General features: G+C 45.5%; 1 protein-coding gene across 1 annotated transcript in view; it reads right to left on the bottom strand.

Annotated features, from left to right (window-relative positions):
- The window catches only part of DYRK4 (dual specificity tyrosine phosphorylation regulated kinase 4), a 1,116,119-nt gene that overhangs the window by 413,928 nt on the left and 685,107 nt on the right, over positions 1-17,084 (bottom strand). The window contains exon 8 of the mRNA XM_069230054.1: positions 1,038-1,119. Coding sequence (XP_069086155.1) covers positions 1,038-1,119 — 82 coding nt within the window. The remainder of the gene's footprint in view (positions 1-1,037; positions 1,120-17,084) is intronic.

Here is a 17,084-nt window from a genome sequence, read left to right as displayed (position 1 = left end):
CATCCTCATGCCTCTGCATTGGTGGCACCTGGCAGGAACATGACAAGCTCTAGCACCACTTTGCTCTTTATGGATCGGAAGGCAACGTCCAATAAAATGGCCTTACAACAGTGCAAAGGCAATAATCGATATGTCACGAATGTAAGCTATAAAACCAATGTGGACTGACTTATGTAAAACAACCAAACACTGATCAATTTCCTCTTTACCCTTTCTCTGTGTTTGATTGTATATCTGCTGCCTCTAACTAGATTTAAAATAAGCATTTGTAATACAATGGGTCTCGCTTAGTTCGAACAAGTTGTCATCTTTTGACAACAGCGCCCACGAGCAAGAGCAAAAAAAATACATGAGTGGAAACTGAGAAAACAGGACTTAACAAAATTAAATAAAGGTAGCTTTAAATAATAAAACTTTGCAATGTTTTTTGTTCTGCTGGGCAGGTTTTTGCCAGTGACAAGCCTTCTGTTTGAGGGGACCTGGAAGTTAGAACAAAGTAGTACCTCGATCACGTCGGGAGCAGCAGACGGGCACTAATTGAGTTGAAATCAATTAGTGCTTGATCCTTGCTCCATACAGAGGAAAGGGAATGATACCAGACATGCCTTGACCAACTAGGAGGCTGCAAAGAATAGTGCCATGCAAACCAACAAATGGTGAGCAACGAGTGGGCTCCAAGCCCTTTACTGACCACATGACCACATCATTGTCTTGCATGTGAGACGCATGCGCTGGTGCATGCACTAGCATGCTCGACCCTAAAAAAGGGCAATATGTACATACTTTATATTTTTAACTGGTCTAAAACACCTCAAGTGAGGAAGGTCCCAAGGATCAGTAGGCTGTTTGTTTCTCCAAAATCAACCAGAAAGGTTTTTATAAGGAGTTTTCCAATCAGCTACTTCTGCGTCAAACAAGATCACAACCAAGAGAAGGCATGCATGCAAGCAATTTGATCAATCAGTTTATCTAGTTTGTGTTGCTCAACAATTTATTTAGTAGAATGAGAACACTGAAAGTTTTGAACTTTTACAGACCTCGCTGGTGTTCATAGCAGCTTGATCCAAAGTCAATAACTTTGATTGCAGCTTGGCCTTTCTTGCAGAGTAAAATGTTCTCCTAACAGAAGGAAAAAATCAGTGGTCAATCACTGCAAATATATGTGGAGCAGAGCAAACAGCTTGTGAATGTTTAAATTAACCAATCCAATCTCACTCATATTTGAAACTGTGGAGAAGGAATGTAATTAATGAAGGTAGAGGGTAGCTTGAAGTATTTGCTTGAAATGGTTTTTCATTTAAAACATTTTACAATTTTAAGGAGAGCATTACTTGATCCTATTTTGGACTTACGCCCAAACATTAAAATAGTCAACAAAGATCCTCATTACAAGTGTTGCAGATCTAGGTGCAGGCATCAGTTGTTGGGAGTGATATCAAATGCATTATGCAATTACAAGTCCAGTGAGGTCGGAGTGAAGAATAGCATGCATACTCGTTTTTAGCAGATCCTTTTGTGTTAATTCTCAATTACGTCAACATTAGTAGCTCATTCTCAACTATCATATGCTATTTGTTTGGAGAAGAAATAAATGGTACCAGGATAATCTAAGCAGGTAGGTCCTGTAGCGGGTTATCATGGTCAAAAATATTATTTCTGACCCCTTGATATACATCCGTAAAAAATTGTTGTCCATAGATTTTCATTTTTGATTTGTGTTTTTGTATCATTAGAGAAGTAATTTATCTTGGGTAGACATTGCCAATGTGGGCTGATTTTTTCTGGATGACATTTTTAAAAATGGCGGATGTGTTGCAGTGATGATGTAATATTTCAGGAACCATTAGATTTAGATACTTAATTTTGGTGTTAAAACATAGGTTTTGGGTGGTCAAGCAGTCTTATAGAAACAGAAAATAGCTCCTCAGAGCAACCCTTCTGCCATTTTCCAAATTGGTGGCTCTATAATGATGGGTTTTAGCCATCTTATCGGTAATTTATTTTAGTGTTGTTTTGTTTCAGGTTTTCCTTTGATTCAAATTCGTATACATGAGTGAAGAAGGTGGTAGCAGAGGATCATTACCTCCTGACTGTCAGGAATCCCCAAGGTGCCTCCTGCATTATCTGTCAGCATCCCCAGGGATTAGGGTTAAATCATATCTCTGTTCTTGGTTAAACCTTCATGTTGCTAAGTAAACATAATGTGCTGTGTTACATAATTCGTTTTTATCAATGCCTGTTTTTACCAATGTTTGTTTGCTAATGTGAGCAGGTGTAGACATGTGCTTCTAATTGGGCATGGTGACTCATCTCAACTGCTTTCCTGATTGGCTATAAATAGCAGAGAGAAGCATGCCTCCCTGCTTGGCTTTGTTTTGCTTCCTGATCTCAGCATCTGACCTGGCAGTCCAGCCCCTGCTTTCATCCTCGTATTTAGGACTTTTGAGGCAATTATTTTCTTCATTTCTGTACCAGCTGACACCAGGCATTCGTCCAGCACACCCGAAAAGACCTCAGCTAAGTGACTAGTATTCTCCAGGGAGTTTGTTCTTTGTGCGCTGCGCTTTCCTAGAACAGTTGGTGTATTTCAGACCTCATATTTTGGCAGAGTGCTTATCTTGAAGAGACAAATGCATTTCTGAACATTCTACATTATTATTGTAGTTACTTGCCTAAATGTGCTTCAGGAAATCTGCTTGAGCTCAAGTACTACAAAAAGTGACAGCGCAATTTTAAGAGACCATTTACGTGACTTTTCTTTCTCTAATAGCATAAGTCTTTTATTTAAATTGTGTCATTCATGCCTGTGTTTCAGGTTTAAGGAATTTGCTTTTTGAAGGGTTTTTCACACACAGAGTGAAACCAAACCAATCTGTGCCACCCTAACTGTTTGACCCCAGAGTTGACATTTGTATTTCTTGCATTGTTTTTGTTCCTTTTAGTTTTTCCCTATGCATGCAGGAAAGTTATATGTGATATAATTAATGCCCTTGTTTGTCTTTCTTGTGCATGATAAGTGCAACCACAGTTCTAATTGTAGTGTGCAACAGTGAATCTCTGTGAAGCCAGCCCTAGTGTTGCAGTACTTATTGTTATGGTACTCAATCATCAATCAATCAATCCTGACTATTTCGGTAAGTAAAAAACATGCCATTAAAGTACAATACACAACAAAGAAAATAAAAAGCTTTTTAAGAGCAGGAAGGTGCTAAAAAAAATAAAAACACGGTTAAAAAGAACAAAACAAGTTTAAAAATCAAACAGAATAAACAGCCAGATGAGCATCACTTAGTGTAAAAAAAGGTCTACTCAACAAGGAAACTGGTTTCGTGAATCAGTGATGGTTGAAAATATAATACGCCAATATCTATATCCTGAAGAGTAAAGACCAAAATCATGCATCCGATTTAATAAATATACATAAATAAATCTAAAAATTAGTTCCCCAATCTTACTCCTTAAAATTGCTAATCTCAACTGTCAGAATAATACAAAAGATTTTACCACTAATAAAACTATCTGGGTGGATGAATCATATTTTAAAATTCTCACAATGTAAGATGAGGGATCAGTTCCATAGATCTATAAATAATCAATAATATACCGAACCAATATCTATATCCTATAAATCAAAAAGACTGCAATCATACATCCAAGTTTAATAAATATACATAGATAAAACTAAGAATTAACTACACAGTTTTATTCCTTAAAATTGCTAGTCTCAACCGCCAGATTGACTCGAGAAATCTTGCCACTGGTAGAACAATCTGAATGGACGGGTCGCATTTTAAAATTCTCTCAAAAGGAAGACAGGATCTAACCCCTAATTGTTTGCAAAGCGGGATGAGCCAAAGTGCTCTTTGTTTATGATACGCTTGACAGTGGAAAAAAACATGTGGAACGGTTTCTTCACTTTTACAACCCATCGGGCAATATTTGGATCTATTAATTGAGCCGGACCATTTGTACGTTAAACAGCACAAAGGAAGAGACCCGATCCTAAACCTAATAAAAAGGGCACGACCAAATGGAGATAACGCTGCGTCCATAAAAGGCTCGAATTCATAATGACATTTAACAAGTAAGAAATTGTCGGACATAGACAATGGGATGGAACTAACAAATTGGCCAACCTGAACATTATGCCAGAAAGCATCCTTTAACAGCTGTGCAGCATCTTTAGGAATAGAAATAGATCCTGCCAATAGGACCCTAAGCCAAGCTGGTAAAAAGATTTTTCAACAAAGACACACCATTTAATTGTAATAGTAGAATCGCGGCCCACCAAATTACAAAGGCCACAACGAAAAGGGGTTAGGGCATCTGTTGTCCATAACCGAATCCAAAACAGCAGAGGCCTTAAGGCAGCAATCTGTGAAATTGAGAAAAGATTTAGATCCAGGCGAATGGGCAAGGATGGAGTACTCGATGGGACCCTTAGCAACATTATAGTACTTATTGTTATGGTACTCAGTTTGGGTTTTTGGTAATGTAGTGTTAGTAATTGTGCCAACAGTTATTATTATCCAAGAAAAGTGCTGGAGCATCCTGGTGTTCTTCTACCACTCCTGTGCCCATATCAGAAAGAGAGATTCAGTTTCAAGGAAGTTGAGTGCACTAACTCTACTATCACTCTGTCAACAACAACCTGCCCCCCAAGATACAGGGTGCCTGGCTGGACCGGCAGGACGTGGCAGTGTTTTGTCTCTTTCTCTTCCACTCCCCCTTTCCTTCTGGGACACCTGCCTGGGTTTCTGTGTCCACCAGGAAGTGCTGAGAGGTGTTCCAGGAGGTCGGGGCATGCCATCGCCCCTGCAGACATCCTGCTTTTCAGGTGAGTGGCCCCATCTTGACACTGACAGACAGTTGTTAACTACAACATTTTAGGACTCCTTCAACAAAGAAAAATGAGTCATATACCAAACTAATCAGAAAGAAAAGCTATAATCAACTGCAGCTGGAGAGAAGAGAGTTCAAGATGCTGCAGAAATACAGCAAGACGAAGTTCACAAAAGATTGAAAATGATGGGTGAAGAGGATCACATATTTTATCATTGTAACAAGAGGTGCTACAACTTTTATACAATGGAAAAAGCCTGAAAAATATTGTCAAAAAATAGCAAAAACCAGTATCCAAGTCTTCAGAGAAAGCAATCACATTTACATATCTTCTGATCAAGTAGAATGCTCTATTAATGTGTCCATGCACAGAATATGATGTCAGTGGAAGGTGACTTAGAGGGACTGATCTCTTGAACTCACTGTACCGAAGATTGTCAAACGTGTGACAGTCAGAACTTAATTTCCACACAAGCACAAGGTATTTTTCCTTGTCTTTAAAATCACATTATTTTTCATTAAACTTCAAAGGGTCAGTAGTTAAAACTCCAAGCCTTTTTCCAATTTTGCTCAAAGTGTCATCACCCGTAAGAATATGTGCCTTGGACCCAACTTTGAACCCTGTAAGTGTTTTACTTACCTGTGAACTTAACATTTACTTACCTCCCCCAGGAACTGTTGATTTTTGCAGTGTCTACTTTTAAAATAGCTTATTGCCATTTTTGTCAAAACTGTACATGCTATTGTGATTATTCAAAGTTCCTAGAATACCTGAGTGAAACACCTTTCATTTGAAGTATTACTTGTTAATCTTGAACCTTTGGTTCTTAAAATAAACTAAGAAAATATATTATTCTATATAAAAAACCTATTGGCCTGGAGTAAGTCTTTGAGTGAGTGTGTGTTCCTCATTTATTGCCTGTGTGTGTACAACAAATGCTTAACACTACCCTCTGATAAGCCTACTGCTCGACCACACTACCACAAAATAGAGCATTAGAATTATCTCTTTTTGCCACTATCTTACCTCTAAGGGGAACCCTTTGACTCTGTGCACGCTATTTCTTACTTTGAAATAGTGTATACAGAGCCAACTTCCTACATTGGTGGATCAGCGGTGGGGTACAAGATTTTGCATTTGCTGGACTACTCAGCCAATACCTGATCACACAACTAAATTCCAAAAATTGTCATTAGAAACTGATTTTTGAAATTTGAGCTATTTTTCTAAATGTTTAAAAGTCCTGCTAGGGCCTTGTGTTAGTCCCTGATAGCATTTCTTTTAGAGTTTAAAAGTTTTGTAAAAGTTTGGATTACGTTCTAGAGATAGTTTTAGATTCTTAAAAAGTATCCCAACTTTTAGAGAAATAATGTCTAGTACAGATGAGATGGTGGTGGAGCTCAACCTCACCCCTTACCTGCATCTTAGGATGTCAGAGTTAAGGATTCTCTGTCAAATTAAAAAGATAAAAACTGGATCAAACCCTACCAAAGTACAGCTCCAGGAGCTTTTGGCAGAGTTTGCTAGAGACAACCCAGCTGAAGACAACCTTACAGAGGGGGAAGCTAGTGACCTGGAGGATAATTTCCCACCTCCTGTCCTAGTTAGGGAAACCAGGGTTTCTCCGACCCTGACTGCTCAAGTGATAGTCAGAGATGCTGCTTCTCCCACAGGGGAGTCCAGCAACACTGAAGGCATTGAGGGCAGCCTCAATGAAGATGACCTCGTGTTATCCAGGATGGCCAAAAGATTGGCTATGGAGAAACAGTTCCTAGATATAGAAAGGGAAAGATAAGAGATGGGCTTAGCTCCCATCAATGGTGGCAGTACTTAAATAGGGTCAGAGAAACTACTGACATGCTAAAAATCCCCAAAGGGATTGTAACAAAATATGAAGATGGTGATGATATCACAAAATGGTTCACAGCTTTTGAGAGGGCTTGTGCAACCAGAAAAGTAAGCAGATCTCAATGGGGAGCTCTCCTTTGAGAAATGGTCACTGGAAAGTGTAGGGATAGACTCCTCACACTCTCTGGAAAAGATACAGAATCCTATGACCTCACAGAGGCTACCCTGATTGATGGATTTGGATTCTGAACTGAGGAGTACAGGATTGGGTTCAAGGGGGATCAAAAATCCTCAAGCCAGACCTGGGTTGATTTTGTTGACTTCTCAGTCAAAACACTGGATGGTTGGATTAATGGCAGTGGTATAAATGATTATGAAGGGCTGTACAATCTGTTTATGAAAAAACACCTTTTAAGTAATTGTTTCAATGATAAACTGCATCAGCATCTGATAGACCTAGGTCCAATTTCTCCCCAAGAATTGGGAAAGAAGGCAGACCATTGGGTCAAGACTAGGGTGACCAAAACTTCCTCAGGGGGTGACCAAAAGAAAGGGGTCACCAAGACTCCCCAGGGGAAGAATGTTGAGACATCCAAGGGATGTCTTCTACAGGGCCCCAAAAACCTGCTCAGGAGGGAGGGTCCAAAGCCTCTTCACAGTCCTCAGTTGGGTACAAGGGTAAAAACTTTGATCCCAAAAAGGCCTGGAGTCGTAGCTGTAATCAGCAGGGACACCAAACTGGAGACAAGGCCTGTCCCAAGAAAGGTTCCACTTCTACTACTACTCCAGTTAGCACTGGAATAGGCAGTCTCCAGGTGGGATCAACAGTGTGCCCAGAGCAAATCAGGGTCCACACTGAAGCTACATTAGTCTCTGAGGGTGGGGTGGACGTAGCCACAGTAGCTGCCTGGCCCCCTAATATGCAAAAATACAGGCAGCAACTCTTTATTAATGGGACTAGTGTAGAAGCCCTGAGGGATACAGGTGCCAGTGTCACAATGGTGACAGACAAACTGGTTTCCCCAGGACAATACCTGACTGGACAAACTTATCCAGTCACCAACGCTGACAATCAGACTAAAGTACATCCCATGGCTATGGTAACTTTAGAATGGGGAGGGGTCACTGGCCTGAAACAGGTGGTAGTCTCCTCTGCTATCCCAGTAGACTGTTTGCTTGGAAATGACCTGGAGTCCTCAGCATGGGCTGAGGTAGAACTCAAAACCCATGCAGCCATGCTGGGTATCCCTGAACTGGTGTGTATCAAGACAAGGGCACAGTACAAGGCTCAGGGTGAAAGAGAGGTGTTGGAGCCTGGAATAATGGCCCAACCCTCCAAGAGAAAAGGAAAGAAGACTGGGGAACCAGCTTCAACACAGCAAAAGAAAAAGAACCTCTCTTCTCAGGAAGAAGTTCTATACCCTTAGGGAACTGAGCCTATGGAGTTGGAACCTTATCAGGTTGAACTCTTGGGCCCAGGGGGACCCACAAGGGAACAGCTGTGTAAGGGGCAAGAAATCTGTACCTCTCTTGAAGGCCTTAGGCAGCAAGCTGCTGAGGAAACAAAAGGAAATGTCATTGGAACCCCCAGGGTCTATTGGGAAGATGGACTCCTTTACACTGAGACAAGAGATCCCAAAACTGGTGCCACTAGGAGAGTGGTAGTGCCTCAGGAGTTTAGGGAGTTCATTCTGACTTTAGCCCATGCCATTCCACTTGCTGGGCATTTGGGACAAACCAAGGCATGGGAGAGGTTAGTCAACCATTTCTATTGGCCCAACATGTCACAGAAAGTAAAGGAGTTTTGTGCCTCCTGTGCCACCTGTCAAGCCAGTGGTAAGACAGGTGGACACCCAAAGGCCCCCCTCATTCCACTTCCAGTGGTGGGGGTTCCCTTTGAAAGAGTGGGAGTGGACATAGTGGTTCCACTTGAACCTCCCACAGCCTCAGGGAATCAGTATATCCTAGTAGTAGTGGATCATTCTACTAGGTATCCTGAAGCAATTCCCCTTAGGTCCACTACTGCCCCTGCAGTAGCCAAAGGACTCATTGGGATCTTTACCAGAGTGGGATTTCCTAAGGAGGTGGTTTCTGACAGAGGTACCAACTTCATGTCAGCTTACCCTAAACACATGTGGAAAAAGTGTGGGGTGACTTACAAGTTTACCACACCATACCATCCACAAACCAATGGCCTTGTTGAAAGGTTTAACAAGACATTGAAGGGCATGATCATGGGGCTCCCTGAAAAGCTCAAAAGGAGATGGAATGTCCTCTTGCCTTGTCTTGCTTTTCGCCTACAGAGAGGTGCCTCAGAAGGGAGTAGGGTTTTCCCCCTTTAAACTTCTGTTTGGCCATCCTGTTAGGGGACCACTAGCTCTTGTGAAAGAAGGCTGGGAGAGACCTCGTCATGAGCCTAAGCAAGATATAGTGGACTATGTACTAGGCCTATGTTCCAGGATGGCAGAGTACATGGAAAAGGCAAGTAAAAACCTTGAGGCCAGCAAGCAACTCCAGAAGATGTGGTATGACCAAAAGGCTGCTATGGTTGAGTTTCAGCCAGGGCAGAAAGTCTGGGTTCTGGAGCCTGTGGCTCACAGGGCACTCCAGGACAGATGGAGTGGCCCTTACCCAGTGCTAGAGAGAAAGAGTCAGGTCACCTACCTGGTAGACCTAGGCACTAGCAGGACCCCCAAAAGGGTGATCCATGTGAACCGCCTCTAACTCTTTCACAACAGGGCAGATGTCCACATGTTAATGGTTACAGATGAGGACCAGGACACTGAGAGTGAACCTCCCCCTGATCTCCTCTCCTCTGACCCTAAAGATGGCTCAGTAGATGGAGTGGTCTACTCAGACACCCTCTCTGGCCAACAGCAAGCTGACTGTAGGAAAGTCCTACAACAGTTTGCTGAGCTTTTTTTCCCTAACCCCTGGTCAGACACACCTGTGTACCCATGATCTGGACACAGAAGACAGCATGCCTGTCAAAAACAAAATTTTTAGACAGTCTGACCAAGTTAAGGAAAGCATCAAAGTGGAGGTCCACATGATGCTGGAGTTGGGAGTCATTGAGCACTCTGACAGCCCCTGGGCTAACCCAGTGGTCTTAAACCCCCAATCTCACACAAAAGATGGCAAGAGAGATATGCGGTTCTGTGTGGACTACAGAGGGCTTAATTCTGTCACCAAGACAGATGCTCATCCCATTCCAAGAGCAGATGAGTTAATTGACAAATTGGGTGCTGCCAGATACTTAAGTACCTTTGACTTAACAGCAGGGTACTGGCAAATAAAAATGGCACCAGGAGCAAAAGAGAATTCTCTACACCTGATGGGCACTATCAGTTTACTGTGATGCAATTTGGCTTAAAGAATGCAACTGCCACCTTCCAAAGGTTGGTGAATCAAGTCCTTGCTGACTTGGAGTCCTTTAGTGCAGCTTATCTTGATGATATTGCTGTCTTTAGCTCCAGCTGACAGGATCACCTGGTCCACCTGAAGAAGTTTTTGCAGGCCCTGCAAGCAGCAGGCCTCTCTATCAAGGCATCTAAATGTCAGATAGGGCAGGGTACTGTGGTTTACTTGGGACACCTTGTAGGTGGAGGCCAAGTTCAGCCACGCCAACCCAAGATCCAGACTATTCTGGGCTGGGTAGCTCCAAAAACCCAGACTCAAGTCATGGCATTCCTTGGCTTGACTGGTTACTATAGGAGGTTTGTGAAGGGATATGGATCCATAGTGACACCCCTCACAGAACTTACCTCTAAGAAAATGCCCAAGAAGGTAAACTGGACTGTAGAATGCCAACAGGCCTTTGACACCCTGAAGCAAGCTATGTGCACAGCACCAGTTCTAAAAGCTCCAGATTACTCCAAGCACTTCATTGTGCAGACTGATGCCTCTGAACATGGGATAGGAGCAGTCCTGTCCCAAACAAATGATGATGGCCTTGACCAGCCTGTTGCTTTCAATAGCAGGAGGTTACTCCCCAGGGAGCAGCGTTGGAGTGCCATTGAGAGGGAGGCCTTTGCTGTGGTTTGGTCCCTGAAGAAGTTGAGACCATACCCCTTTGGTATTCACTTTGCAGTTCAGACTGACCACAGACCTCTCAGATGGCTGATGCAAATGAAAGGTGAAAATTCTAAACTGTTGAGGTGGTCCATGTCCCTACAGGGAAAGGGACTTTATAGTGGAACACAGATCTGGGACTGCCCATGCCAATGCTGATGGCCTTTCCAGGTTCTTCCACTTAGAAAATGAAGACTCTGTTGGGAAAGGTTAGTCTCATCCTCTTTCGTTTGGGGGGGGTTGTGTAAGTAAATGTCTCCTTGGCATGGTTACCCCCTGACTTTTTGCCTTTGCTGATGCTAAGTTATGATTTGAAAGCGTGCTGGGACCCTGCTAACCAGGCCCCAGTACCAGTGTTCTTTCCCTAAACTGTACCTTTGTCTCCACAATTGGCACAACCCTGGCACCCAGGTAAGTCCCTTGTAACTGGTACTCCTGGTACCAAGGTCCCTGATGCCAGGGAAGGTCCCTAAGGGCTGCAGCATGTCTTATGCCACCCTGGGGACCCCTCACTCAGCACGTGCACACTGCTTCACAGCTTGTGTGTGCTGATGGGGAGAAAATGACTAAGTCGACACTGCAGTCCCCTCAGAGTGCATGCCAACCTCACACTGCCTGTGGCATAGGTAAGTCACCCCTCTAGCAGGCCTTACAGCCCTAAGGCAGGGTGCACTATACCACAGGTGAGGGCATAAGTGCATGAGCACTATGCCCCTACAGTGTATAAGCCAAACCTTAGACATTGTAAGTGCAGGGTAGCCATAAGAGTATATGGTCTGGGAGTCTGTCAAACACGAACTCCACAGCACCATAATGGCTACACTGAAAACTGGGAAGTTTGGTATCAAACGTCTCAGCACAATAAATGCACACTGATGCCAGTGTGCAATTTATTGTAAAATACACCCAGAAGGCATCTTAGAGATGCCCCCTGAAAACATACCCGACTTCACGTGTAGGCTCACTAGTTTTTACCAGCATGCCACACACCAGACATGTTGCTGGCCACACGGGGAGAGTGCCTTTGTCACTCTGTGGCCAGGAACAAAGCCTGTACTGGGTGGAGGTGCTTCTCACCTCCCCCTGCAGGAACTAACACCTGGCGGTGAGCCTCAAAGGCTCACCCCCTTTGTTACAGCACCACAGGGCATCCCAGCTAGTGGAGATGCCCGCCCCTCCGGCCACTGCCTCCACTTTTGGCGTCAATGCTGGAGGAGATAATGATAAAAACAAAGAGGAGTCACCCACCAGTCAGGACAGCCCCTAAGATGTCCTGAGCTGAGGTGACCCTTACTTTTAGAGATCCTCCATCTTGTAGAAGGAGGATTCCCCCAATAGGATTAGGGATGTGCCCCCCCTCCCCACAAGGAGGAGGCACCAAGAGGGTGTAGCCACCCTCAAGGACAGTAGCCATTGGCTACTGCCCTCCCAGACCTAAAAACACCCCTAAATTCAGTATTTAGGGCTTCCCAGATCCTAGGAAACTAGATTCCTGCAACCTAAAGAAGAAGAAGGACTGCTGACCTGAAGCCCTGCAGTGAAGACGGAGACGACAACTGATTTGGCCCCAGCCCCACCGGCCTGTCTCCCTACTTCGATGAAAACTGCAACAGCAACGCATCCAACAGGGACCAGCGACCTCTGAAGCCTCAGAGGAATGCCCTGCACCCAAAGGACCAAGAAGCTCCCGTGAACAGCGGCTCTGTTCAACCATCTGCAACTTTCTGCAACGAAGAAGCAACTTTAAAGACTCCGGGGGTCATTCTGACCCCGGCGCTCAAGGACCGCCGGGGCCGGGGTCGGCGGTAGCACCGCCAACAGGCTGGTGGTGCTCCGCCGGGCATTCGCCGCGGCCAGAAGCGGAAAGTCGTCGGTGTACCGCCGACTTTCCGCTGCCCATGGGAATCCGCCATGGGGATTCCGACCCCCTCACCGCCATCCTGTTCCTGGCGGTTCCGCCCGCCAGGAACAGGATGGCGGTGAGGGGTGTCGTGGGGCCCCTGGGGGCCCCTGCAGTGCCCATGCCAATGGCATGGGCACTGCAGGGGCCCCCGTAAGAGGGCCCCACTTTGAATTTCAGTGTCTGCTCAGCAGACACTGAAATTCGCGACGGGTGCTACTGCACCCGTCGCACATCCTCCACTCCGCCGGCTCCATTCGGAGCCGGCATCCTCATGGAGGGGTGTTTCCCACTGGGCTGGCGGGCGGCCTTTTGGCGGTCGCCCGCCAGCCCAGTGGGAAACCCAGAATACCCGCGGCGGTCTTTTGACCGCGCAGCAGTATTCTGGCGGTTCCCTCCAGGCGGGCGGCTCCTGCCACCCGCCGGGGTCAGAATGACCCCCTCCATGTTTCCAGCCGGAAGCGTGAGACTTTCCACTCTGCACCCGACGCCCCCGGCTCGACCTGCGCGAAACAAACACCTCAGGGAGGACTCCCCGGCGACTGTGAGCCAGTGAGTAACCAGAGACGACCCCGTGAGCCCCTACAGCAACGCCTGCAGAGGAAATCCAGAGGCTCCCCCTGACCGCGACTGCCTGTAACAAGGGACCCAACGCCAGGAACCAACACTGTACCCACAGCCCCCAGGACCTGAAGGAACCGAACTCCAGTGCAGGAGAAACTACCAGGCAACCCTCTGCCTAGCCCAGGTGGTGGCTACCCCAAGGAGCCCCCCCTGTGCCTGCCTGCATTGTTGAAGAGACCCCCGGGTCTCCCCATTGATTCCAATACAAAACCCGACACCTGTTTGCACTCTGCACCGGCTGCCCCTGTGCCGCTGAGGTGGTGGTTTCTGTGCCTGCTTGTGTCCCCACTGGTGCCCTACAAAATCCCCCTGGTCTGTCCTCCGAGGATGCGAGTACTTACCTGCTGGCAGACTGGAACCGGGCACCCCTGTTTCCATTGAAGCCTATGTGTTTTGGGCACCTCTTTGACCTCTGCACCTGACCGGCCCTGAGCTGCTGGTGTGGTAACTTTGGGGTTGCCTTGAACCCCCAACAGTGGGCTACGTTGGACCCAACTTTGAACTCTGTAAGTGTTTTACTTACTTGCGAACTTAACATTTACTTACCTCCCCCAGGAACTGTTGATTTTTGCAGTGTCCACTTTTAAAATAGCTTATTGCCATTTTTGTCAAAACTGTACATGCTATTGTGATTATTCAAAGTTCCTGGAATACCCGAGTGAAATACCTTTCATTTGAAGTATTACTTGTAAATTTTGAACCTGTGGTTCTTAAAGTTAACTAAGAAAATATATTTTTCTATATAAAAAAACAATTGGCCTGGAGTAAGTATTTGAGTGTGTGTTCCTCATTTATTGCCTGTGTGTGTACAACAAATGCTTAACACTACCGTCTGATAAGCCTACTGCTCGACCACACTACCACAAAATAGAGCATTAGAATTATCTCTTTTTGCCACTATCTTACCTCTAAGGGGAACCCTTGGACTCTGTGCATGCTATTTCTTACTTTGAAATAGTATATACAGAGCCAGCTTCCTACAGTTCCCATGGAAGTAAAGCTCCTGTGGGAGTGAGCACACTAATCGGCTACCTGGATCATGAGAAGAAGTGTTGCAGGTGGCCATTACACATCTCTGGGACATAGTCCCCCCTCCTGAGTGCATGTAAAAAAAAAAATACAAGAGAGCAGGGTAGAGATGCCCTGCCCTACTAGCCATTGTGCCCCTCCAGGGCCAAAATAAAAAAATGTTTTTTTAAAGCCCCTTTCCAGCGGGACTCCAGCGCAATCACAACATTTTTTTAAAAAAACCAGCTGGAGCAATTTGACACCCAGGTGGGCCATGGCCAGGGAGCCGTTATTTTAATATATGTGGGGCAGGGGAGAGAGTGAGCAGGGCCCTTCTCCCTGAACCACTCCAGGCCCTATACACCCCATCTCCTGGGGCCAAATGCACATTTAAGGGGTGGGGGCATGCAACCTTCCCAAGTCTCTGTTGGGCCCCAGGGACCCAAATACTAGATATCGGGGAGCGGGGCACGGAGCACTCTCCCTGAGCCACTAACAGTCCCCAGGGACCTCAACTCTGGAGCTGGGCACTAAAAAAAAGGGGGGTTGCAACCCCAATCCCGCAAGCCTCTGTTGAGTTCCTGAGTCAACGTTCCTGAAGTCCAAAATTAAAAAAAAACAAAAAAAAAAGGCAAGGGAGCCTCACACTTCCCTCCCCATGCTGGTATCTGCTCTGGGAACCCCAACCTGCAGGGTGTGATGTTATACAGTGTCCAGAGAAGCCCACCTTCTGGACACTGTGGTTTCCTGCCCAGGAATGTGTGGGCATACCCTGCCCGGACTCTGCTGGCAGATGACTCCACATTCCTCTCGCCTGGTGGGAGCAGTAAAAAATGCTGATCCTGCTCAGGCAAGTGCAAAGAAAAGGTGCTGAATCCTTCTAGCACCCAATATGATGCCATTTGGGAAGCCAGCTAGGGCTGCAAAGACCCTGGCGCTCACCTCATAGCTCCAAACATAGGGCCTGATTACGAGACTGACGGTCCGAAAACCACCAGCCTTGCTGTGGCGTCTGACCTCCACATTACATTACAAGGTTGGCGGGCAGACACGCCAACCCACCGCCGTCCCCACCAGGATCTCAGATCCTGACTGACTGACGGTGATCCAGGTTGTAATCAGCCAGGGTGGCACTGAACTCAACGCTGCCCTGCTGATTAAACCTTGTTCTCCGCCAGCCTCTTCATGGCATTCTGACTTCCATGAAAAGGCTGGTGGAGAGCAAGTGCAGGGGGCTGTGGCACCGGCAATGCAGGAGCACCCCTGCCCAGCACACTCAAAATGCGCACTGTCTGCTGTGCATACAGTGTGCATTTTGAGGGTGCTGTTGCCCTCTCTATGCAGCAGCACTGCCGCCAGCCCCATTATGAGCCAGCAACAATGCTACTGCACCTTTCCCACTGGGCTGACCAGCACAGTGGAAAAGTCGTAATGGGGGCCGGCAAGAAGGTTGCCAGCATGGCAGCAACCACCCTGTCGGGAGTTTGGCAGACGGGTGTTTCCATCCACCAAACTCCTAATCAGCCCCACAGTGTTTTGTGGGTGCTCCAGGTGGGTACCGGTGCAACCACCTGAGTCCCTGGAGAATATGGATCCCCAGGCCTTAAAGGCCCTTCTCCTTCATTAAAAACAAGGCCCGAGGATGGGGTCTCTGGGACCTAGTAGTGAGTGGGTGAGGGGGATTGTGCACCCCTCCTGTTAATTAAAAAAAAGGTCACTTGGGATGGGTAATCCTGGGGACCCCTAATGCCTCAGGGAGGGCGGGCGCATGCCCTGTCCCCTTAATTAAAACATACAGCCCTAGGGGATGGAGTCTTTGTTAATGTTGTGTTATTTAAAGCGATCTTGCTGAAGCTCTATGCTCTTCAGCTGGGTTGCAAGGTTTTGTGGTTGTTTTTATGATTGCATTTCTGGGCTGAAAATGTTAGCAGAATGACTCAGAGATGTTGGTTTAATTTTTTTTTTTGTCTCGGACTACTTATTTGAAAATTTTTCACCTACAAAATGTAATAATAATAACAAAATTAAAAGAAATGTATACTTTTTAAATTAAAATTTAATTAAATATTTTTTATAATACTTAGGGGGTTATTACAACTTTGGAGGAGGTGTTATTCCGTCCCAAAAGTGGCGGTAAAGTGACGGATATACCACCAGCCATATTACGAGTTCCATAGGATATAATGGACTCGTAATACGGCTGGTGGTATATCCGTCACTTTACCTCCACTTTTGGGACGGATTAACACCTCCTCCAAAGTTGTAATAACCCCCTTAATATCAATAAACATTGCATTGTGTGAATTACTGAAATGTACAGAAATATACAGTAGGTTCAAAATATTGTTGAAGATAATATATATATATATATATATAGAGCAACCAAACAGGCTCGACTTCAGCGCCAAAAAGGAGCACTCTCCGGATTCTCAGCCACATTCATTATACCCAGCATGACACGTTTCTGCAGATTGCCTTTCTCAAATGCCAGTAGAGAAATATAAATTTACTCACAGGTGCTTTAAATAGTTTTCCTTCATTGTTATTTCATGATACTCTTAACCAAAAAAGGACCACACAGTCTCCATAAATCACACAGCTAGCAGCGCCGCCATGATCCCTTGTACTTTTAGATGTTGCTTAATCCCAGTTATAACTTTTCTTTAGTAGAGTTAAATACCCAAATGGTTCTGGGCACATTGCTGTTCACATTATAAATGGCGCGCATTTAGCTGTAATCTTTCATCTTTCCTGTTCTTATTAAAGCAAGCAAATGTCTCTTAGCACAAT

Source organism: Pleurodeles waltl, chromosome 4_1, assembly GCF_031143425.1.
Source record: "Pleurodeles waltl isolate 20211129_DDA chromosome 4_1, aPleWal1.hap1.20221129, whole genome shotgun sequence".
Taxonomy (NCBI): domain Eukaryota; kingdom Metazoa; phylum Chordata; class Amphibia; order Caudata; family Salamandridae; genus Pleurodeles; species Pleurodeles waltl.
This window is presented reverse-complemented; position numbering and strand designations above follow the sequence as displayed.